The 25181-nt window shown below is 37.1% G+C and overlaps 1 protein-coding gene across 4 annotated transcripts in view; it reads right to left on the minus strand.

Moving 5' to 3' along the window:
• The window catches only part of TRPS1 (transcriptional repressor GATA binding 1), a 246720-nt gene that overhangs the window by 173039 nt on the left and 48500 nt on the right, over positions 1–25181 (minus strand). For all 4 annotated transcript variants that reach the window (XM_004471429.5, XM_071208007.1, XM_071208006.1 and 1 more), the window contains one exon: positions 14661–15787. In XM_004471429.5, the coding sequence (XP_004471486.3) occupies positions 14661–15787 (1127 nt within the window). The remainder of the gene's footprint in view (positions 1–14660; positions 15788–25181) is intronic.

Raw genomic sequence — 25181 nt, forward strand, 5'->3', positions numbered from 1 at the left:
GTGATCCTCTGAATAAATTCTTCATAATTTAAAAACTCCTAGAATTTCTGACTACTTTCATCCACTCTAATTTTTTTTTAAAGATTTATTTATATCTCTCCCTCCCCAACTGTCTGCTGTCTGTGGCCATTCGCTGTGTGTTCTTCTGTGACTGCTTCTGTCCTTATCCAGCGGCACCGGGAATCTGTGTTTCTTTTTGCTGCATCATCTTGTTGTGTCAGCTCTCCATATATGCGGTGCCATTCCTGGGCAGGCTGCACTTTTTCTTTCGCGCTAGGCGGCTCTCCTTACGGGGCGCACTCCTTGCGCGTGGGGCTCCCCTACATGGGGGACTCCCCTGTGTGGCAGGGCACTCCTTGCGCGCATCAGCACTGCGCATGGGCCAGCTCCACACGGGTCAAGGAGGCCCGGGGTTTGAACCGCAGACCTCCCATGTGGTAGGCGGACATCCCATCCATTGGACCAAGTCCGCTTCCCATCCAAGCAAATTTAAAAGAAACTACAAATATATGTTGCATTCATTTAAATTTTTGACCCTCCTTCCCTACTGTATACCAAACTTTCTCCTCATGCTACCTCAGGGGCGGATATCACTTTATGAAGTATCCCTAGCATAGGGTTGCCAGATAAAATACAAGACACCCAATTAAATGTGAATTTCAAATAAAAAATAATAATAATTTTTAGTATAAGTATGCCTCACTCAGTATTTGGTGTGTATATATATATATTTTTTTAAAATATAAGTATATCCATGTAATATTTGGAATCTTGACTACATGATTCCAAGAGATTTTGATGAAAGGGCTAAATCATTCTTTGTCTCCAGGCCTAAAAATAACAACCTGTACTTTATTCAAATGACTTAAAAGTTCTGTGAGAAAATGTTTTATTCCTTGTCCTATTTTATAGAAATTTCATGTGCTATAAAGGAGCATTTATTTCGGGTCCAATGATATTCAAATGCATTGAACTTTTATCCTAATTGTATTTCACTCATTAGTAAAGATTATTATTAACTGTTTTCTTAATTACTAAAGTGCTAAGGGATGCTCCTAGAAAACCATCAGTTAAATGATGCTATTCATTAACTCTGATAATATTTTAATTTATATTTTTGTAATAAAACACCTGTAAGTTTTAACTTTTATACATGTATGCCATCACTTGTAAAACTCATCTTTTCAAAATAACAGTGTTTCCCCTTAAATAGTTTTAACTGGAGTTTTTCTTCTTCAATGACTAAATGGCACATCACAATACATGAATAATCCACAAATACTAACCAATTAGATTTTGATAGATATTTTTTGGTAATTATAGATTCAAACACCTATAGATAAATTATCTCAGAAGGGGAAATGAACATGATTAAATTTAAATACAGTTTACAATAGATCTGACATAGAATAAAGATAGTCATTTTTTAAATATATTTGTTGGCATAAAGGTCTACAATGTGCATTTGATATGGCTGATGTTACTATAGAATGATGAAATGAAAGCAGAAAGAGAACATTTGAAGGACAAAGACAAACATGTAACTATGCATGGATAAAAACCCATCTTTAAAAGTTGGAAATATATTATTCACCTAATGAAAAAAAATAACATTTGTCAAAATACATATAATTTATAGCCTTAGATATATGGGCACGCTTAGTCTACAAAATATAATCTAAGATCAATTGAAATAAAATTCCCTTCAATCCACTCTTCCTACATTTTTAAGCTGACATAATCTGATTAGTATTTATTCATTTGGGCAGTTGGGTTTTTTGGTGGGTTGGGGTTGGGTGTTTCATCTTAAAGTGGTAGAAGAAACTACAACTAACATCATATATGAAAAATTCCAATTTATGATTCACTTTCAAAAAAAGATCCTCTTCTAAAGACTCAAAATAGAAAAGTTCACCCATAAAATATAAAGTAAGCAAGAAAAAGGAAAAAATGTATATAAACTTTATAAAATCATTGCTAAAATTATTTCAGAATGATAATTTTTGGTACAGTCTTCAGGATCATTAAATATGAAATTTCTAATAAATAATGCATACAAAAAAGGGAATGTAATCATGGGTAATTTTCTTGATGGACTACAGTATCCAGGGTAACTTTTCATCTCACGATAGGAATTTTCAACTTGAACTATTATGCCCATTTCAAAGTATTAAAGGCAACTGATTTATTATGCATTGTTTAAGAAAACATGACACATAAAATACACAAATCTAACTGTAACCATCGTTGCCCTGAGCTTTTTAGAAACTTGGTACTAATGCACTGTGTACTTGGCTTTTTCAGATGTGTTGATAATTAAGTGCTTATCATAAAAATCTACTCCAGAATTAACAGAGCTCACAGCCCGTGATCTTTCACAGAGCTCTTATAAGATCAAGATTGAGCAGAATCTACATTAATTTGACTACCTACTCTATCCAATGTTATTTCGTTCAGTTTGAGTTTACATGGTTTATGTCTAAAGGTCGCAAAGCTATTTAAAATTTTTAAAAACATGTTCACAAGTCTCATAAGAGACAGGTGTTGAGTATCACATCCACCACTAAAAAATAAGTGCATTTATCCACATTCTAGCTAACAATGAAATCACTAATATATGCAGAAGAAAATGATTATAGTATTGCTCTTGTAAGTAATTATTTAATAATGAGTGCAACTGAGCACTATTTCATATATTTATTGGACATATGCATTTTCTCTGTGAATTGTTTCCTCATTTTTAAATTTTAAAATCATATCATGTAATGTTAATATGTATATTTTGTATGTAATTCATTTCCTATATTTTGAGTTTGGAACCTGCAAACAGCTTATAGTTAAATTTTCCTTTTTAAAAGTAGTTTGATAAGATCTTTTAAGTGGAAAAGATCTATGTTCATTCGGTTTTGATATCTGGTCTTTATTTTCTACCATCTTACTTCTGGCATTCTATTTGCCCATTTTTTCCAATGCTTCTTTTAGAAATCATTTCTTGCCATTAAAAAAAAATCTTGATTGGAATTTAAAAGTATTCTTTGTTGTGATATTCCATTTTTCTCTTATACAGTTCTGGAAGTTATGTAGACTTTTTTATATAGACTTTTCTTAAAGTCCTAATTCACTCTCCGCACAATTGAAGGACACAGGGAAGCGGACTTGGCCCAGTGGTTAGGGAGTCCGTCTATCACATGGGAGGTCCGAGGTTCAAACCCCGGGCCTCCTTGACCCGTGTGGAGCTGGCCCATGCACAGTGCTGATGCGCGCAAGGAGTGCCCTGCCGCGTAGGGGAGCCCGAGCGTAGGGGAGCCCCACGTGCAAGGAGTGCACCCCGTAAGGAGAGTCACCCAGCATGAAAGAAAGTGCAGCCTGCCCAGGAATGGCGCCACCCACACGGAGAGTTGACACAGCAAGATGACGCAACAAACAGACATGGATTCCCGTGTCGCTGACAACAACAGAAGCAGACAAGAACAAGAACACACAGCAAATAGACACACAAAACAGACAACTGGGGGGGGGGAGGGTAGAAATAAATAAAAATAAATCTTAAAAAAAAAAAGCAACTGAAGGACATTAGAACAACTTAATTTTGATCTTCTTACCTTCAAATTTCATATACTAAAGCTGGCAAATATCTTACTTCTGTCCCTTTTTTAACTGTATACAGCAGGCAAACTATGCTTCTTTAGACCTACCTGCATGTTTCCCTGGTGTTTGCTTATCTGAAAATGTCTTTTCTTTGCTTCTATTCTTAGAGAACTGATATACAATATTAGGTTGAGAGGACTTTTTCCCCTCAAAATTTTTAATAGTATTCCTCCTTCTTCCGGATTCCATAGATCTGAGAAAATGTCTGCTGTCAACCTAATTGTCTCCTCTGAGTAGCTATCTGTTGGTTCCCCCTAGCTGCTTTTAAGGGGCGTTCTTGGCATTCTTTACTTTTACTACAATGTGTCTATGGTTGGATTTATCATATTTACCTTGCTTAATGTATGCTATGCTGTTTTTTGGACCTGTATGCTCCTGTCTTTCATCAGCTCTAGAAAACTGTCAATCATTATATGCTTTCATATGAATCAATTTCTATCTGCCATTTTATTATTTTTTTCTGAGACTCTGACTAGGTAGATAAAGAATTGCTATTTATATCTCCATAATCACTCTCCATTTTTGATAGTTTCCATCTCCTTGCCCTCTCTTATAATTAGGTAATGTCTTTTGATTTAAGTGCTGATCGACCCATTCCCTCTCCCTCATTCTCTAATCTGTTATTTAACTGATTCAATGTGTTTTAAGTTCTGACAATTAGATTTTTTCAATTACAAAAAAAAACACGTTTCTTTTGTGAATCTTGGTCATTTACAGTTTCATATTTTTCATCAAGTTTGTAATGCTTATTTCTTGAAACATTTAATAAGTGGCATTTTTTTTACTGAAAACTCCTATCTAATTTCATCTAAATATCTCTATCCATGGATTTATCTATCATCATAGTGAGCTCATAAAGGTTTATCTTAATTCATGGATATCTTACAAGTCAAAACTGAAGTAATTTCCTATAGAAAAAATGAGTATTTATTCTTAACAGGTGAAAAAGAGGGAACCAATGTGGATTCACTTTAGCCTCCACCAAATGCAGCTTCAAGTGAAGCTCACAGATGCCGCACCCTCTCTCCGCCACTGATGTCAGACTCAATCTCCTCATCAACTGCAGTATTAAGGCTGGCATCTGCTGTCAATGAAAATTCATGTTCTCTTTGTTTGCTGTTCACTTCTCCCCTGTCTAGGCTTAGTTCACTGATGCTGAGGAGGAAAGGAAGAAAAGCTTCAGAAATATCACTTAATTGGTAGACATCTAGCAATGCATTAAACTGTATATTTTATCTACTACAGTTGTTTTGTAAGTGGAACTTAGGAGAGAAACACAAATTATGCACTGAAATTGTTGATAGGGAGCCTGGTAGTCAACCAAAAAATGGGTGCACTGTCTAATTAAATAAAAATAACACAATTAATGGAATTAAGAGAAATCAATTCAAGAGCAGAATATAATAATTCAGTCACGATGTGAATTAGGGGCATCACAGGTAAAGATGACACATTAAGAAATAAGAATTGGGACCACCAGGAAGATGGAAGCAGAGTAAGGAGCTACTAGAGGCAGATCATGCTACAGGGCAATTATAATCACGCAGAGCTATCTAAAGCATCTATTTGGGGACTCCAGGAGGCCAGAAGAGCATCCTGAAACATTCTTGAAAGAATGGAAGGAGGAGACTGCCCATCTGCAGGGAAGATACACAAGTAGAGCACTACAAGCCACAGAGGCTGATGCCCATCTTCCAATGGAGGCACAATCCACCTCGGGAGCTGTTCCACGGTGGAATTGGAGGCTCCACTTGCCAAAAATGGGGGAGAAAGAGACAGTTGGGCACCAACTTCAGCTACTGATTAGTAAATTCAGCAGGATAAAGTATAATCATAAGAACAGTTAAAGTTTGAAGCTGTCCAAGTCAGAAAGAGGCCGGTAGCTGCCATTTTAACTCCACCCTTGCACAAGGGGAAGCAGAAAGGACTGATAATCACAGTGCGGCTTCTTTCCATCCAGGTCATATTGCAGCTCTGACAGAAGCCCCAGCCCCACCTCTGGCAGGGAAGAAGCTGTGGGGACCTGCGCCAACCTCTCTGGGAAAATAAAGGCCACACTACTGAGGCCAGTGATCATCCTATCCTACTCTGGTGGCACAAGCTGCCTCAGGAGCTTTCTGTGGCTGGAATTGGAAGCTACATTTTCCGAAAACAGGGGAGGAAGAGACAGTTGGCCACCAACTTCAGCTACTGATTAGTCAATAACTGGCTAAAGTATAACCCTAAGAACAGTTAAAGTTTGAACCTGTCCACGTAGAAATGAGGCCTGTAGCCACCATTTTTACTCTATCCCCAGCATAAGAGGAAACCCAAGCTGACTGAAAAAACACAGTCAGGATAGGGACTGGCTTCTTTTACCCAGATCGGCTTGCAGCCCTAGCCTAGGCTCAGCCCCACCTCTAGCAGGGAAGAACTTGGTGAGCCCTGTACCAGCCTCACTGGGTAATTGCAGGTATTTTTGGCTGGTACAGACCGAATAGTCAGAAGTCAACTACAGCATAGATTGTTGCCCATACCTGCAGCTCGATCCCGGCCCAGGGAGGGGAGAAAGGGGCGTAAAGCTTCATCAGTCTCTCTGGGCAACTAGAGTCTAGGCCTGCACAACTTGGATTATTATACACATGTGTGGCTCTGTCCTTACCCCTGGCAAAGGAGAAAGTTGGGAGAAGCTTCATTTGTGCCTGGGGCAATGAAGGCAGCTTGAGCCTCCGCAGCTTGTAGCACCAACTACATCCTTGGCTCCTACTAAACCAGCAAGGGAGAAACGTGTAATAAAGTCCTAAATTAAAGAGAGAAACTGCATCCATAACAAATACATCTCATAAGCCAGATGCCAGGACACCAACAAAAAATTACAATCCACACCAAGAAAAAGGAAGACAGGCCTAGTTAAAGGGACAAGATAAGCCTCCAGATGACATAAAGGAGTTGAGGCAACTAATTATAGACATTCAAACAAATCTCCTTAATACATTCAATGAGTGGGTTAGAGATTAAGGATATTAAGATGACATCGGATGAGCACAAAGAAGAATTTGAAAGCATATATAGAAAAAAAGCATATCTTATGGGAATGAAAGGTGCAAAAAATGAAATAAAAAATACACTGGAATGAGGCGGGGCAAGATGGCGTCAAAGTGAGTGCACCCTCATCATCTCTCCTGCAAAAAATCGGCTACCTGGGGACAGAATCCTGCCTGAGTGAGGAGTTTTAGGAACCCACAAAGAAGGAGGTTTCTGGACATCAATCTGGAGAAACTGCGTCAAAAGGAGTGCTTGCTCAAGGTAAAACCATGGGTATATGACACTAGAGTCAGAAGCTGTGGGAAGGCAAAACCCTTCCCCTAGGGCTGATAGCCACAGTACTCCCTGAACACCACCGGTCACAGGGTGGCGTTTCTGAGCCCCATGTTCCCTAAACATGTGATCCCGGAGCCCCTGTTCCCTGAAACTTGCATTCCCCAAACCTCACGGCTCTGAACCCTGCATTCCCCAAACCTGTGTTCCCCAAGTCCACAATCTTCCAAGCCTGCATTCCCCAAACCCAGCACTCCCCGAACTCCAGCATTCTCCTAGCCCTCCAGTCTCAGACAAACTCCTAGAGTGGGAGGGTTTTGGTGAAGGGTGCAGAGGGGCCTGGGGAGTGCAGGTTCAGTTTTCTGGTCCCCCCTTTTTTCGAGCTTGAGGAGCATGCCAGCTGGCTTGGGGAGAGGCCAGGAAGACAGGAGAGGAGAATCTGCTGAGAGAGCCCGATTTACATAAATGCCCTGGGATAGGGAAATTTGGTCTGGGAGAAAGTGGAGTCAGAAAATTAACTAGTCCTGTGCAGCACACCTAAGGGAGGGGGACAGTAGGATGTGCTTTGTAGGCTTCCAATAGCATACTTAGGGTTCCTGGCAAGGTGTGGGTGCTCTCTCTCAAAGAAACTAAGAGTCATTATTTTCTGTGGTGAGTTGGTTCACAAGGGTACCACTTGAACCTCTGAGGGGAGCCCTCACATGGTCTTCCTGCTGCCTTGGGAGAGAGGGAAGTGAGGAAGAAAGAAAGGGGGAAAGATAGACTCCTAAGCAGTTTATTCAACTGCAGAGAGGATTCCTTGCTTGAGGCCTTGTCTGGTCTTTTGGTGGTTTGTTTTCCTATCTTTCCTTCCTCTTTATCCCTCCACAGCCTTTTTTTCCCCCCTATTTTTTCCCTTCTTTTCTTTTTCTTTTTCCTTTTTTTTAATTGTGTGTTGCAGGCAGTGTTTTTTATTTGCTGTGCTTCCTCATCCTCAATTTCCTCTTTTCTGTGTGTACTGATTTTGGCTACCAACTCTATCCCCTTTCCTTTACATCTCTCTATTTTCCATCATCTATTGTTTCTCTTACATTCCACCTCTCTTTGTTTAGCCTCCAATTTTTTACTTTTTATTTCTAACACCTCTATTCTATTTTCTATATTTTATCCACTCTTTATGTTATTGTCCTTTCTTTTCTCTTTCCCGCTCTTCTGACCACACTGGCCTTTTAATTCATACTACATTCTTCCCCAAATTCAGTTTAACATCTCATTTTAAGTACTCCACTTTTTAACTGTTATAACACTACACAGCTTACATGAGAGTAATATCCATTCTCCTAGGTCTCACATGGTTCTTCTGCTAATATTTACTATCAGTACTACTATTATACTTTTTATTTTCTTACCTCTTTTGCTTTCCCTGGCCCTAATATTTTCCTTCAAGGGAACTTAGACAACAACAAGGAAAGAGAATAAGAAGAACCAAGTGTCAAAGAGAAGACTTAACACACACACACAAACAGCACCTAAATAAACCCGAGACTAGACGGAGAAGCTAATCAACTGAACAAACCCGTCAGGATAAAATGATGACCAGAAAGCAACAAAAAATTACAAACTATACCAATAATCAGGAAAACATGGACCAATCCAATGAACAAACTAAAAACCAGGGAGAGGAGCAGAACATCGAACAACTAATCAAAGATCTCAAAACATGTATCATGGACCAATTTAATGAAGTGAAGAAGAGACTAAGGATATTAAGAAAACACTTGGAGAGCATAAAGAAGAAATTGTAAACATACCCAAAAAGATCACAGATATGATGCTAATGAACAGCACAATCCAAGAAATCAAAAATACACTATCAGGGGAAACAGATGTGGATCAACCGATTGGGCTCCCATCTACCATGTGGGAGGCCCTGGTTCACTTCCCAGGGCCTCCCTGTGAAGGCAAGCTAGCCTGCACCCATGGAGAGCTGATGGCCGGTGCCTGTGGAGAGCTGGCGCAGCAAGATGATGCAACAAAGAGAGACAAGCAGACACGGAAGGAGCACACAGTGAACAAAGAGAGCAACAGCAAGCAAGAGGCAAAGGGGGGTGGATAAATAAATAAAAATAAATCTTAAAAAAAAATACACTATCAGCAAGTAACAGCAGATTTGAAGAGGCAGAGGAAAGAATTAGTGATGTGGAAGACAGTACATCTGAAATCAGATAGTAGAATTGATCAATAAAAAGATAAAAAATGCACGGGAATCATACAATAGCAGATTTGAGGAGGCAGAAGAAAGGATTGGTGGGCTTAAAGAAATGGCCTCTGAAAGCAAACATACAAAAGAACAGGTGGAGAAAAGAATGGAAAAAATTGAACAAGTTTTCAGGGAACTAAACAACAGCAAGAGACAGGCAAACATACATGTTATGGGTGTCCCAGAAGGAGAAGGGAGAAGGAAAGGGGCAGAAAGAATATTTGAAGGAATAATGGTGGAAAATTTCCCAACCCTATTGGAGGACATAGATATCCATGTCCAAGAAGCACAAGGTTCTCCCATCCTAATAGATTCGAGTAGACAAACTCCAAGGCACATACTAATCAGAATGTCAAATGCCAAAACAAAGAGAATATTCTGAGAGCAGCAAGAGAAAAGCAATGCACAACATATAAGGGATAACCAATAAGATTAAATGTTGATTTCTCATCAGAAACCATGGAGGTAAGAAGACAATGGTCTGATATACTTAAGATACTGCAAGAGAAAAACTTCCAGCCAAGAATCTTATATCCAGCAAGACTGTCTTTCAAAAATGAGGGCAAGTTCACAATATTCACAGATAAACAGAAACCGAGAGAGTCTGGAAACAAGATACCAGCTTTACAGGAAATACTAAAGGGTGTGTGGCGGTCTGTAAAGAAAAGACAGAAGAGAGAGGCTTGGAAGAGTCTAGAAATGAAGATTATATCAGTAAAATTAAAAGTCTCAAAAGTGTGGTGAAAATAAAATATGACAGACAAAACCCAAATATTTTGGAATAAACTTAACCAACAATGTAAAACACTTTATTGTGAACACTACAACTCACTGTTAAAAGAAATTTAAAAAAAGCAAAAACAAACCTACATCATTGGAAGAATATTAAATATTCCATGCTCACGGATTAGAAGACTAAATATCATTAAGATGTCAATTCCACTCATATTGATATACAGATTCAATGCAATCCTGATAAAAATTCCACAGCATTTTTTAAATAAATGGAAATCACAATTATCAAATTTATTTGGAAGGGTAAGGGGTCCTGAATAGCCAGAAACATCTTAAAAAGGGAAAGTGAAGTTGGAGGATTCTCACTTCTAGACTTTAAATCACATTGCCTAGCTACAGTGTTAAAAACAGCATGGTACTGGCATAAAGACAGACACATAGACCAATGGACCTGAACTGATGGTTCAAAAACAGACCCTCACATCTATGGTCAAGTGATTTTTGACAAACCTATCAAACCCACCTGGCTTGTGTAAAGCAGTCCATTCAACAAATAGCACTGAGAGAAGTGGATTTCCACAGCCAAATGAAGGAAAAAAGATCCCTATCTCACACCTTATGCAAAAATTAACTCAAAATGGATCAAAAGTCTGACTATAAAAGGAAGAACTATAAAGCTTCTAGAATAAAATGGAGGAAAACATCTTAAAGACCTGGTGGTAAGTGGTCGATTCTTAAAGTAAGATAAGAGGAGGACTGAGAAGGACTACTGAGGTTTAATGTGTGCACAAGTTTTAATTAACTTGACACTAAAAGTATGGAAATGTATAGGTTGATGGTAACACATTATACTGAGTAACAGCAGGTTTATAAATGGAAATGTGGCTGAAAAGGATAGTCTAGGGATGTAAATGCCAACTGAAAGAAAGCTAGAGAATAATCTAAGGACTAAGACGTAAAGCCAGAGGTGGATGAGAATTATGGTTGATGGTACAGATGCAAGAGTGTCCTTTGTGCACTAAAGCAGATGTACATCATTATTGCAAGGTGGTGGGAATGTGGAGAAGCATGGGAAAAATACAACTGGAATGACCTAAGACTGTGGTTAACAGTAATAAAGTAATATTCATGCATCTATGCCAAAGATGTACTGTGTTGATAATGGGGGAGTATGGAAAAAATGTGCCAAATGCACCCTATGGACCTAGTAATAGTCTGATGATATTATCTCACAATCTGTAAGAAATGGTCTACCATGGTGTGGTGTGTTGATAGAGGGGTGTTATATGGGAATTCTGTACATATGCATGATTGTTTTGTAAGTTTACAACTTCTGTCATAAAAATATATTTAAAAAATAATAATAGGGTGGGTTTGGGGAAAAATACACCAAATGTAAGATAAGGACTATAGTTAGTAGTAAGTTTTACAATACTCCTTCATAATTTGTAACAAATGCCTCACAAAAATGCAAGGTGTTGGTGGTGGGTTGATGTATGGGGACAGATGCATGATGTTATGCATGTTTGCTGTGCAAGTTCACAACTTTTACTATACACTTATTGTTTATGTATTTTCATGTATAAATGATATAGCAATAATAATAATAATAGGCTGGGTTGGAGGAAAACACACCAATTGTAAGATACTTTCACAGTAGTAATAATTTGAGGATGCTTTTTCATCATTCGTTAAAAATGTTTCACAACAATGCAAGGTATTGGCAGTAGGGTGAGGTATGACAGCTCTGTATGATGTTATGTGCTTTTGTTTTGTGAGTTCAAAACTATTACTATACACTTATTATGTATGTTTATGTATGAGTGATATACCTCAATAAATTTTTAATTAAAAAAAAAAAAGGAATGGACCACATCATAATTACTGACTGAATAATGTCTGTAGGACAATCTGTCTTAAACCTACTCTTAGGAAAAATGTACTTGGAGTGGCATCCAGACCAAGGTTTTGCACTCAGAGCTCTAAATCAATTCTACTATTTCTTAGCTTCAGTTATTTTATAGCTATGTGATTCCACATACTGTACAATTTTCAGTTTATGCTATCGTTTTACTACACTGTAAGCCTTGTACTTAAAATACTCAAAAGCCTAGATTATTCCACAGTAATAACATGGAATTACAATGGAAGTTTCCTAACAGGAACAATATATAAACAAACATAAACTTAACTAGAAAAATTCTATAGTGATATGGTAGTTTTTGTCCTTTTATTCTATCTTCAGAAGCTCACATTATGGGAAAATGCTGTGATAGTGGCTCAAATTTTAAACATCCATGTGGATATTTCTTTTCACATACCTGGGATCTCCATTGTTTTTCAACTTTCAGTAGAGTTACTCTATAATACTCCCCTACCAAGCTGCCACTCCTGAAATATCTAGGTCTCCAAATTTCAAATATCTCTGCAAGAACTAATAAACAGATTAGAGAAAAAACTATTCAGCACCTTAAAGACTCTAGGGACACCAAAATTGCATCCAGTTTTAGGAATAAGTGGAAGGATATTTAATGCCCTAGAGACGATGTTCTTTTTTCTTCTTCTTCTTTTAATGATAAAATGCTAAGAGGTTGATTTAAATTCAAAGTGCACAGAGAATTGTCATTTAGTGGGGAAACCAAGGTCCTCATAAAGGCTTCCTTGTGAAATGAATAGCCATGTGAATACCTAAGCAGAAAAGTTTCAAGACCATATAATAATCAAAGTCAAAATATAACTGATCTCGGAGATCTAAGGTTTTTCATAACTACTGTGTAGTCAAAAACTCAACAGGAATTTCATTTACTTAAAATTATTCATGGAACACCTGTTAGCCATCCTGGCCCTGTGCTAAAAATCATGCAGCTATAGCAGTGAACAATGCAAAAATAGCCTCTTCCCTCTGGAGCATATTTTCATTACTGAATATTAACTAAACCCTGAAATTATTTTGTAAAATTTTTATTTGTACTATTATTTCTTGGAGAATTTTTTTGTTTACACAAAGTGTATTGAAAGCCTGGTTTTCTGGATAGATTTTCAAGGAATGGCCTTGGTCTTGTCAAGAAAAGCTATATGTCCAAGAGACCTGGTAGACAGATGTCTTTAAATGTGTGCATGTTTGTGTGTGGGGGGGGAGGGGGTGATTTCCTCATGATAAAAGTAAGTTGCCCCCTTCAAAAAAGGATTTCTTACTTTCTACCTCACCTACCAAATGTAAATCCACAACATGCACTTATTCACACATCCACACTAGTAGAACTCAGAAAGAAGCTAATGTCTGTTACTCCCAGAAATAAATTAACATGCAGCCAACATCAGAGGAGCCAGAAACACTCACTGCAAGTGTGAACACATATTTGATTGCAGGACTGTGTCTTGACTAGTGCTGACCTCATAAATTAAACAGTGCCAATCTCAAGTAAGTGTTTTCTGAACATTTTGATTCACTGTGAACATTAGGATGCCCTTCAAATTAGCATCTAACATTATTAGGCTATTGTTGGACATGAACTGTTTCATTACTGTTGACTGACAACACAGTTGTACTCTCACACTAACACACAACTTGGGAAGACCTTTTTAAAATTTTGGAAAACCAAAATCATTAGATTTTTACATAGGGATATTGAATTGAACCAAATTATGGGGTGCAGGGAAGTAGAAATCTTCAAAAGCAGAACACTTAATTTTCATTCTAAGAGGCCTAATAACAAGAAAGTACTCAATAAGCACTAAGTAATATCTGATACAAGCTGCTGAACAAATTCCTACTTATAACCCAAGCCTCAGTTAAAATGCTTCTTCCTCAGGAAGGCATTTCCTAATCTACCAGATTCGGCTGGAACCACAGCAACCTGTATTTCCTCTTTTATGTCACGTATCATTCTGTTAAGTGTTTGTCATCCCTACAAAACCATCAGTACCAAGAGGGCTTTGAAGACATTTGTCTTCAATGCCTGGCACAATGTGGAGTTTTGGAACCAGTTAATTAAGAAATGAAGATAAATAAAATAAAAATATGTATCCTAAACTCATCTCTCAAAATTTGAAGGATTAACTGGGAAAAACCAACATTTCTAAAGATATTAGGTTGAAAGTATAAGGAAAGCACACTAATCTATCCTAACTCTAGCTATGAATTTGAAATAGCTTAAGCTGTTTTACCTGCTCAAAGAAATGGCTGAATAAATTCCAAAATCACACATATTACAGAATACTCACCTTTAGATTACCAATTGGTTGTCAATGATATGCAAAATTTCAAACTAGAAGACTGTCTAATCTTATTTTAAAAGAAAAATGAGTACTGTGTTCTCAAGCTGTTTTCCAGTTGGAATAGAAGCTGAAACATATTACAGTGGCACCTTTAATTTGGAAGCTGCTGCATCAAAAATTATGGAACACAGAGTCATGCTTTAGCAAGGACAAATAAATGGACTGGGGTAAATGGATAAATTCATCAGCATTATTAAGAATTTTAAAATATAATCAGTAATTGATTTAAAACAGGTATGAAACCTAACAGTAAATGGCCTGAAACAAGGGACCAAATTAAAATCCCGAGGAGTAACATCTAAAAATACTGCACTTTTATGAATGATTTTTGATGTCATCTTGTCTTCCCACTCTCCCCAAGTCACCAAGAAACACTCCCAGCAATTCCCGGATCATCCCTCAGGGTTCTTTTTCTACTTTCATCTCATTTTCTTGATATTTCCCCCCTACCCACATGGCTCACCTGTAGTGTCGGGAAATCTCTTCTTCCACCTGTGTAATAAAATCACATTTGGTACATGAGTGTTCTTTGCTCTCCTTGACAGCCTGCTGCCCATCTGGTTGCAGATGATTTGCTTCTTGCTTGACATCTGATGCTTGGGACTCATGCACACTCTCATAATGAAAGAGGAGCACGTCCACATCAGGGGTGGAGAATGAGCACTGGTGACACTGGTGTTTGACTCTCTGGCTTCCGGCCACCCCAGGAGACAAGTGCAAAAGCAAGAGCGCACAGTGGGAACAATTACTTTTTCTACAAGCAAATGGGTAAGTAATTTCTCCAAGGTGCTTTTCTGGGCTGCAAAGGCCTCTGGGACAGAATGGACAGTGTTTAATGGTACACTTGTGAATGTTATGCAGTTGTTGATAATGGCGGAGAAGTGGCCCAACTACAATTACATCGGGGCCATGGCTTTTGGAATATCTAAAGTCACAGAACTGACAATTGTAGCTTGTTACCATATTGTCCTCTGCTGCCTTGCTGGAGAAGTCCTTCTTTTTAGCCCCACTAGAGCCCTTCTCTACCTTGGTCATTGGCTCCCCTTCTGCACTTTTAGCTAGATCATTCTGATTAATGACAGAGCCCCGGGAAAGTTTATCATTCAATTCTGGATTAAGGCTACCTGACTGTACTCCTCCATGCTGCTTCCCATAATGTTCTAGCAGTTTAAGTGAGCTAGGTGACTCACAACTGAAACTACAAAACTTACACCAGTAGTAACTGGTGGCATCAGTACCGTTTTGTCTCGAGGAATCAAGGGGCTTGATGGGCACTGAGTAGCCAACAGGAGTGTCATCTCCTGCCTTGACTGTGATCTTGTCCTGCCACTTTCCTAGGTCTCCAGAATCACTGGATCGAAGCGTGGGGATGGAATTTTTAGAGTTTTTCTCTGAAGGTTTCACACCCTCAGAGGAGGGGAGAGAAGCTTTTATTTTATTTGGGTGAGTCTGAAGAAAGTGTTGCTCTAGTTCAGTTGATGAGTTGCCCATATAAGTGAAATTGCAGAATTTACAGCGGAAGTACTTGGTGTTTCCTTGGCAATCTGGTGTTTTCCGTCCGATGCCAATGAACGTTCCACCTGAAATGACCTGGTGTAGAAGAGATGGATGTTACTTAAAACGTGTCATTAATGCAATCAAGTCTGTGGGGGGTGGGGGATTCTGCCAAGTATTCCACATCAAAAAATACAATAATACTCCTGCTTATTATAAAATCACTTGAATAATCAGAGCAGAATAAATTCGCTCTTCATTTCTCAATAGCTAGTTTTGAGAGGCTCATTATACTAAACATTGCAGGCCAATGTAACAGATGAAAATAAGTAGTGAAACACTATAATTCAAGAGATTTAATAACATATACTTTAAAAAACTAAGAAAATAATTTTCAACTGTGTAGGGTTTACTATCGCCTCCTTTAAATCACATTCCTGTGGAAACATCCAAATCACATGCAATAGCTTTTCACAAAGCTTAAGGGTTGCTGTCAAAACCAGAGGCAGTTGCTCAGAGATTACTCAATGCAGACATTCTCTGAGGATATCTTCTGTTTACTTCCTAACAGCAATGAGGCCATAGCCAGACATGAAGTTTGTCTTCTGGGTAAAATAAAGGTATTAAAATGACCACTCAAAATGGCTTATAATTGGAACCCTAGCAATCACAATTAAACTAAAAATAAAATGAATGGATTGGACAGGGAATCCTGGTGATGGAAGAGCAATGCAAAGAATTTAAAAATTCCCCAAGTCAGGACAAATAAAAAGACAAAAACGTTTCAAGGTCTTTATTTGACTAACAAATTTTCTCATAGCAAAGCGCCCACAAGGGGATTATGGAGATGCTCAAGGGCCAAAATAAAATAATTTACACCATGAAAATCACCTTAGCTCTGCTTTATTTCCCAAACTATGAAATTACACAGTATGGGGCTATGAAGGCCCTTTAGGGTCAGCTTGCAAAATACTGTCCCTCTTTTCTCAGTGAGTACCTCAACCTCAATGGATAGCTCAACTGAGTGCCACTAATGAACAGACGAAATTCGTGGTTTATACACAATTGTTCACTAAAATGCTCCAAAGAGAGGGTGATTTCCTCTCCCAACAATCAGAGAATTTTTGCATTTTTCTAGCAACCAGATGTAATATGTTAAGCAAGTGGCATAATCATCTTCTGCTTCTTCAACAGCTGCTCAAAAATGACACGTGTGATCACTGCTCATTTCCAACTCACTCCATGAGAAAATGCTCAGCCATCTCAAAATCATTTAAAAGGTTCTACTTAAAATGCAAACAATATTCCTTTAGCACATTAAGAGATATATTTGTATTGCTACTGCACAGGACTAAGATTGAAATCTTTACTCTGTCACTTAAGGAGAGGTGTGACCTTGGTCACGTTACTTAACCTCTCTTGACCATCAGCTTCCTCAATTAGGGCAACCTCTAAATTTATCTCCAGTATCACAGTTTTAGGAAGTGTGCATTAAACAAACAACTTATCATTGACTATAGATTAAGATAATTTATGAAGGTCTTCCATAGCCTTTAATTGAAGGACAAGAATATTTCACTGTAGACAGTCTATATCATCATGCTATGCACACAGATTTCAATCTGTCAATAGTAGAGAATCATCTAACCAGAGAGTAAGGAATAGGGTATCCTCCTTGGCAACAACCCTGGAAATCAATCAATGGCATGAGAGATGTCAAAGCCAGACAACTTGAGGATCCAGTTTATTCACTATTCTAACCTACCATTGAAATGAGTAAAGCAACTAAAATTTGCACTGAAATGTAAAATTATGAAATTTCTATATATATTTCCCAATTTACTAAAGAGGTGAGAAGCAATCTTATTTAAAAAAAAAAAAAAAGCAAACATTTAAATGTAATGCCATCAAATCAGGTACTTCCTTCAAGAACTTGTCTAAACTCAACTCAAAAGTGAGAAATTCAGAAATATTCCATTCCCCTCTAATGTAGGCAAAGAAATTAAATGGGCAAAATCTAGAGGTGAAAACTTAGTTTCTTTTAGCCACTACACTGCTTCAGAGTTGCTGAGCTTTCTTAATACAAAATATTTTGAACTTCTGTTCATAGACCAGGGGTTCTCAGGAGAAACCACAATACATCATCACTATTTCTTTGATTTTGCAATTTTGAAGCCTCTGCTCCATGTCCTACTGAAAGGGCTGCACAAAGAGTGCAAATATCCTGAGGAAGTCCCTCTACATGTAATTTTGAAATGAACTTAAATTATTAAGCATCGCAATATCCCTTTCAGTATTTGACAGTAATCTTAGAGTAAAAATTTCAGGCTATGAATGACCACTATTAGTGAAGAAACCAAGAAAGGATATTTTATAAAAAAGAGAAAGCAAAGCATTCTAGTTTAGGACTAACTAAGCAACTCTGGAAATTTTGTTAGAAGTTTTAAATTGGGGTCTAGATGGCTCAAAGTTGTGTTTTTAATCCACAGAAAATCACCCACCTCCATTATTTAGACTGCCTTTAATGGCTTATTTACTACTGGCCACTCTTCCAAAACTACACAAGCAAAGAAACAAAACTCAAAGACCTCATTTAACAACATGAACAACTATACTGACGTTTCTTTATGTTACCTATTTATTTTCTTCATAAATAGTAATAAATCATGTTAGTATGAGTATTATATAGTCTTGAAAGCTAACATAATATTACGATTACATACTATTATAAAAGCTAAATTTGCTTAATCTCACTGACATTTGCATAATTACAATATTTTATTCCTTTTCTTTTTCAAAAAGAAAATCTTAAGGCTAAATTTGTGGCAATTTTGATACTTTTTACTATAATAGATGTACACTTAAGTCTTAGTGAAATAGAACTGATATGTATCATTAAATACCACTGTAAAATAAAACATAATGCACTCTTTTAAGAGACAGTACATATGACTATTGACTATTTTCATTTTATTTCCAGGACCCACAAACATTAATTTAAAATGATTCTTTTCTAGATTAAACAGAAACACACAGCAAAAACAGTGTGCAAAATAAGTGATTGCAGAATATTTTATTGAGTTATTCTCTCCTTCAGAGAATTATTTCAAAGTTTTCAAGTGGTCAGATATACACAAAGAATAGGGGAAAAACAAAAACAAAAAACTTATCCTTCCCTGGTTATGACTACACTAAAAAGAGATCAGAAGCCAAATAAAGAGTGTAACTCTCAATCTTCTCCATTTGCTAACCAGAACTTTAATTATAACCCATTAATCCAGCAGTTTCTTTGAAATGAATTTTCATGTTTTATAAATTATATTAAACCGCAAATCCTGTTTAGGTCAAAAATTATATCTATTCATTTATCCAATTAGCAGCTACTGAGTGTATAGCTTGTGCCAAGTTCTGTGATAGCTTTTAGTTATATACCAGTGAGTACACCTCTGCCTTCAAGATACTTATATTTTAAGACCCGAAGTTGTAGATAAAATCCTTTTTCCCTTGTATTTACCTTTGCTTGCATTTGTTTGTGCCTAAGTAAAGTTCTATACATTAACTTCCATGGAAGGTAACATGTTTAACCTCCTGGAGCCTCAATTTACGAATACTAATGAATATAAATAAAATTGTACACCTTGCCATTTCGAGGATTATTGTGAGGATCAAGTGAGAGACTGTATTGGAAAATGATCTGCAAACTCTAGAACTGTGCTGTCCAACAGAACTTTTTGCATAAAGGACCATGTTGTATAATCTGCTCTGCCCGTATGGTAGCCATCAATCAGCCACACGTGGTGATGGAGCACCTGAAATAGGGCTGGTGCAACTGAGCTACCTTTTTTTTTTTTTTACTTCATTTTATTTAAGTGATTTGTTTCGTTTTTGATAATTTAGTTTTAATTAATTGCAACTCAGCCACATGTGGCTAGTGGCTACCATACACTCCACAGTACCATTCACATGGATGGGATTATTGTTTAATAAAAGGAACCATGAATTTCTCTTGCCAATGGGATGGCCAGACAAAATAGAGGGTAAGTAGTGAAGTCATTCACTGACAAACTCATAAACTTGTCACGAGCAGTATTCTTAGTTGTAAATGAGAAGATCCAATTCCATTACTAAGCTAATGCTTCTTTTTATACTCTTTCTTTGACTACAGGAAGAGTATCTTATTAATCTTTGGAAATAAGCAGGGCCTCAATACATTGTGGCTGAATGAAGAAATTAACTCATTAAGGGAGATGTGAGCATGGATGGAAATCTATCAGCCAGGCCCAAGTTACCTGGGTAATAAAGCAATAGTAATGTATGGTTCCATTATCATAGATTTGACCTATATATATGGGCTTCTTCAAAAAAAAAAAGCACAAAATGTGCCTCCCCCATTCCCCCAAAGCATATGATTCTGGGACTATGATTCAGTGGTGAGTTGGAATTATATACTGAGAGAAATACCCAGCATACCTGGTAAGTTATGAAAAGAAACAGATTTTAAATTGTTGTTTACTGACTGAGGATTAATGATGTTTTTTTCATTCTATTTTAATCCTCATTTTAAAAACTATTCCTTGCATATAGTATTTTCCATGGCTTTCATTTATAATTTTTTTACATATAAATTTTCATAGAGTATTTTAGTGCAGAGGTCAAAATTATAAAAGTGTTGGCTTTTTTCAAGGTCCTTAACCTGAATTCATTTCTCCCATTCTAATAACACAAAGCAAAAAATAAGAATAACATCTAAAAGAATCTGTCAAAGGAAATTATTTTTACAAGCCTCAGATTTCTTAAAATGATACTTTAGTACATATACTTATTTTCAATGTAACAAAAAGGAGTTGTTGAACAAAACACATACTTTTCCTCAGATGTGGTTCATTTTCAAGTATTATAATTGGGAGCCACAAAGCCAATTATATGGATACTAATTTAAAAGGACTTAAGGTTATTGGCTGGTAGTTAAAGAAGTAAAATATTGAAAATAAAAAGCTAAATTGTTTAAAAAAATCACTGTTCAAATATTGAAGGTGAAAACTACTTGAAGAAATCCATATGTAACAATCTTAACTGAAAATAACTATAATCAGAATTAACCTACTAATCTACACATGCAATGTTTCTACATTATATCGTATTGTGCTTCAGAAAATATTCCAGAATAGTATACCTTTTAGGGCACTGAAATTGCTAGGAATGATACTCAATGATACACTTTTGATGGAGATGTACGTGTTTAAAAATTTCGATAACAAAGCTAATTAGGTGGCAATCACCTCGGTCTTGTGCCATTTATAGCCTAATTCTTTTTTTTTTAAAGATTGATTTATTTCTTTCTCCCCCCTTCCTCCATTGTCTGCTCTCTGCGTCCATTCACTGTGTGTTTTTCTGTGTCTGCTTGTATTCTCATTAGGCAGCTCCGGGAACCGATCTGGGACCTTCCAGAGTGGGAGAGAGGTGACCATTCTCTTGTGCCACCTCAGCTCCCTGGTGTGTTGTGTCTTGTTGTCTTTCCTCTGTGTCTCTTTTTTGTTGCATCATCTTGCTGTGGCAGCTCTCTGCAGGGGCCAGCAGTCCTGCGCAGGGTAGCACTCCTGCTCAGGGCAGCACGCCACATGGGCCAGTTCACCACACGGGCCAGCTTGCCTTCACCAGGAGTGTCTGAGTATCAAACCCTGGACCTTCTATATGGTGGATGGGGAGTCCAATTGCCCAAGCCACAACTGCTTTCCATATAGCCTATTTCTTGGGTCACTGTAAACACTGTTCTCCACTGGATTGATCAGAGGCAACCAATTGGGGGGGGGGGGCGGAGAACCATAATTTAAAATGGTTTAAGGGTTAACAAGCAAATTTAAGAGAAAATACTGCAAATTCTTAGTTACACACATTTTATTAATTTGTTTTTAGGATTAAAGTAATAGATACTCTATCCCAAAAAAAGTTTTCTCTTTTACTCAGTATAATTCTGAAATAATTTTCCTGTGGCTATCTCTTATTTGCGCTGATAGAATGACAATAAATCCTAAAGTTAGTCTCAATATTTTGGGCAAACTTCTAGGGAAAAATTTTTTTCCAAAATAAAACATAAAACACAGTGCAAGGGGATTATGCATCTGAGTGCATTATTCATAGCGCTTCCTTTCTGTGTCCAACCTGCTGTGGCCACTGGCTCATAATGCAAATATGTAAGAATTACAGTGTGTTCTAAAGAGTATCCTAATGGGAAAACAGAGTCTAATCATTGAAGATGTAGAACATCCTTCCTTCAGTGAAGGGTTTTTAGTTTCATGTCTCCTGTGTGCCAGACACTAGGGATATAAAAGAGAAGAGACATAGCCCCAAAGCCCCAATGTGTCTGTGGTTTGGGGCACAAAACTTAAAAGTTAATGCATGACAACACCAATGTACTATGCCTGCTAAGATGTACCAGCATCCGTGAAGCACAGAAGAGCACTTTAACCCAGAAGGACAAGGGCAGAAAAGATTTCCAGGAGGTGACAACTGAGCTGGGAACAGATAAGTTGGTGTTTGCGATGAGTCTCAAAGGAGGTGATCATGGAAAAGTGTTTCAGGTGGAGAAAACAAAATGAGTAAAAGTATAAATGAGGGGGAAACAGTGTCAGTTGCTCTCGGGAAATGTGGAGGTGGACTGGGTTATTACTAAATCTCCAAATGGAATCTGCTGCATAGTGACATCTGCTAGGTAATAAGTACTATATGTGGGCTAGTCTTATTGTATTATTTCTTCTACAAGAGAAGTAAAAGATAATTTTGAAAAGTATTGTCTGATTAGAGAACTTGTACTTAATTTTACAAGTATAATTAGATAAGCATAATTAAATGGTATATTTAACAAAAAGTAGACCTACTCCTCCTATAAAATACAGGAAGACCGATCTATAAGCAGAATTGGAAAAGAAAAGTAAAAAGAAGAGAGGGAAAAAAGGGAGGAAGAGAGGAAGGGAAGAAGAAGAAGGGGGAAAGAAGGAAGAGAGAAGGGTAGAAGAGGAGGAAAGAGGAAGACTAAAAAGGACAGGAAAAGAAGAGAAAGGGAAGGAAAAGAGAGAGCTGAGGAAAGGGGAGGTGAAAAGAGTTGGGAAGAGAAGGTAATGGAAGGAGAAAGTAATAATAATAATAAAAAGAAACCAACAAGAATTCTCTAAGTGAACATTAATGGTGGTGGCATTAAAAGAATAAAGGAGTGAAGAATCGGAAAAACTACTCAATTTTAGGGGAGAAATAAATATCGGAAAGAAATGCAGGTTAACTTGAGATCTCCAGCCTAACTGACTTGAAAAGAGGAGGAAAGAAGAAAGGAGGCAAAAAAATTATAGTTGTTTGTGGAAAGATTAGCAACTTCAGTTTGACACTTTGAGGTACCTGTAGAACACTCGTCAGCAGTAAAAACAGGTCTTAGAACAAATTATCATTTACTGTGAGAGTCTCAGATACATTAATAGACACTTGAAAGAATTCAGGTGTTTTTAATCTTACATCAACAGTTCATCAAAATATCGAAGGAGAAATGCTAGCTCAGTAGGATATTTCTGAATTCCTCGAACTCCTCACTTTATCCACACTTCTTCACTTTCAGAATCCAGTGAAATCAGACCGTAGCCTCAAATTAAACACGCTGAAGGAATTCTCATTAGTTCTCTGCCTCCACACCTATTATTGCACGTACTCGTGGGCAAAGAAGGAAAGTTTAACTACGTGGCCTTGGAGAACATAAATGGGTATAGGTGCATCACTTTTATCTTTAGTCTTCAAGAAAAAACAACCTAGATTGTGCCTAGTAAATAGATGAGAAGAAAACTTTCAGAATACTTGTTAAATCACAAATTCCTAGAACAACGCCATCTAAAGTATGACCTACATCAAATGCCTAGGTTTGGCAATAAAACACACATCCCTAATTGATTAATCAAAAATTTCCCCTTACTTTAACATTCTTAACAAGAGGCCCATGAGCTTGAATTGAAATTCAAAAAACCATTAATCTTGTGGGGATGTGTTGGTATGGGTGTGATATATTTATTAAATAATATACTTAGTAAGGGGTCCATGGTTTTCACCCAATTGGTAAACGGGTCTGTGGCACAAAACAGGTTAAGAACCCCTGCCTTACTTGCTCTACAGAACTACTTTCTACAGGAAAAGTATCAGTGAAAATGAATCACAATAACTGAAAAAAAAATGAGACAAATCAGCCAAATTAATTTGCTTTACAGTGATTTTAATTCTCAATCCAGTAAATTCAAAAAAGGTAGCATTATGCTACATGGTATAGTATAGAATACAGTACTACTGTACTCAGTCTTAAATTTAGGAAGGCTACAGGTTTCTCTAGCCTATCTGGGTTTATATCCCATTTCCTCCATTTACACAATTTGGTGCTCTTAGGTAAGTTACTTAATTCTTCTATGCTTCACTTTCTTCATTTTTTTGAAATAGATATAATGATAATGTCTGCGTTGATTTTTTATGAAGATCAATTGATCAATATATGTGACAAATTTAGATCCACATATGCACATAAGAAACACTGAATAAATACTGACCATTATTAGAGATGAACCCAAAATTGGAAAAAAATAGATGATAGGTATAATTTTTGATTATGGAAACTAATAGATGAAGAAATATGGATCAAGTTAAAAGTAATACAGCCAAATAACTTTTACAATTGACTTTCAATTAAAATCACCCAAGAGTTTTTCTAAATTTTCAAAATATGGAGTTATATTATGAAGAACCATGCTTAGAACTACAGGTATATGATCTAATGGTTCTTAGATCCAGGTTCTGTGAAGGAAATCAGAAAATGAAAGGGAACCGCTCTCTGACTCTGAATTTCCTGGGCTAGGGGCACTACATATATGCTTGTATTTTCAACAGCTGTATGTATGCTGCAATTACAAAGACCTGAGAAATAAAAAGAACTGGATAATCTGACTTGCTGTGGTCAGCAGAGCAAGCCATTGAAGAGATAAAACCTTTTTAAAAGTTGGATAATGCCAAATTTGATCAGATGCACTGATAAACATCATTTCTTCTTCTAAACATTGAACCTGAAGAGAAATGATAATATTCAAGAAAGCGGTATATTCTTTAAACGATGGGACATAAACCAAAAATCAAAGAGGAACTCCTATTTATCATGCTGATACTCATGTAACAACGCTGAAAGGAGATTTAACAGGCATACAGGTGAAGGGATTAGTGAAGGTGGTCAAACTGCTTTGCTCTACTGTGGTGGCTGCATTATCCAGCAGTGCCATCTACACTGATGAAAATAACCTGGAAAATGCCAGCATTCTGCTTTGCTTTATGGCCTTGGGGTGAGCACATGTCTCATTTTGCACACTTTATTACTTATGAAAGAGACACAGCCCTGAAAATAAGTATGGGCTCATTTGCCAAACATTCTGAACTTTATTGACAGTCTGAATTGATTAAAGTTCCATTCACCAGTTTTTCTTAA

This window comes from Dasypus novemcinctus, chromosome 14 (assembly GCF_030445035.2).
Source record: "Dasypus novemcinctus isolate mDasNov1 chromosome 14, mDasNov1.1.hap2, whole genome shotgun sequence".
NCBI lineage: Eukaryota > Metazoa > Chordata > Mammalia > Cingulata > Dasypodidae > Dasypus > Dasypus novemcinctus.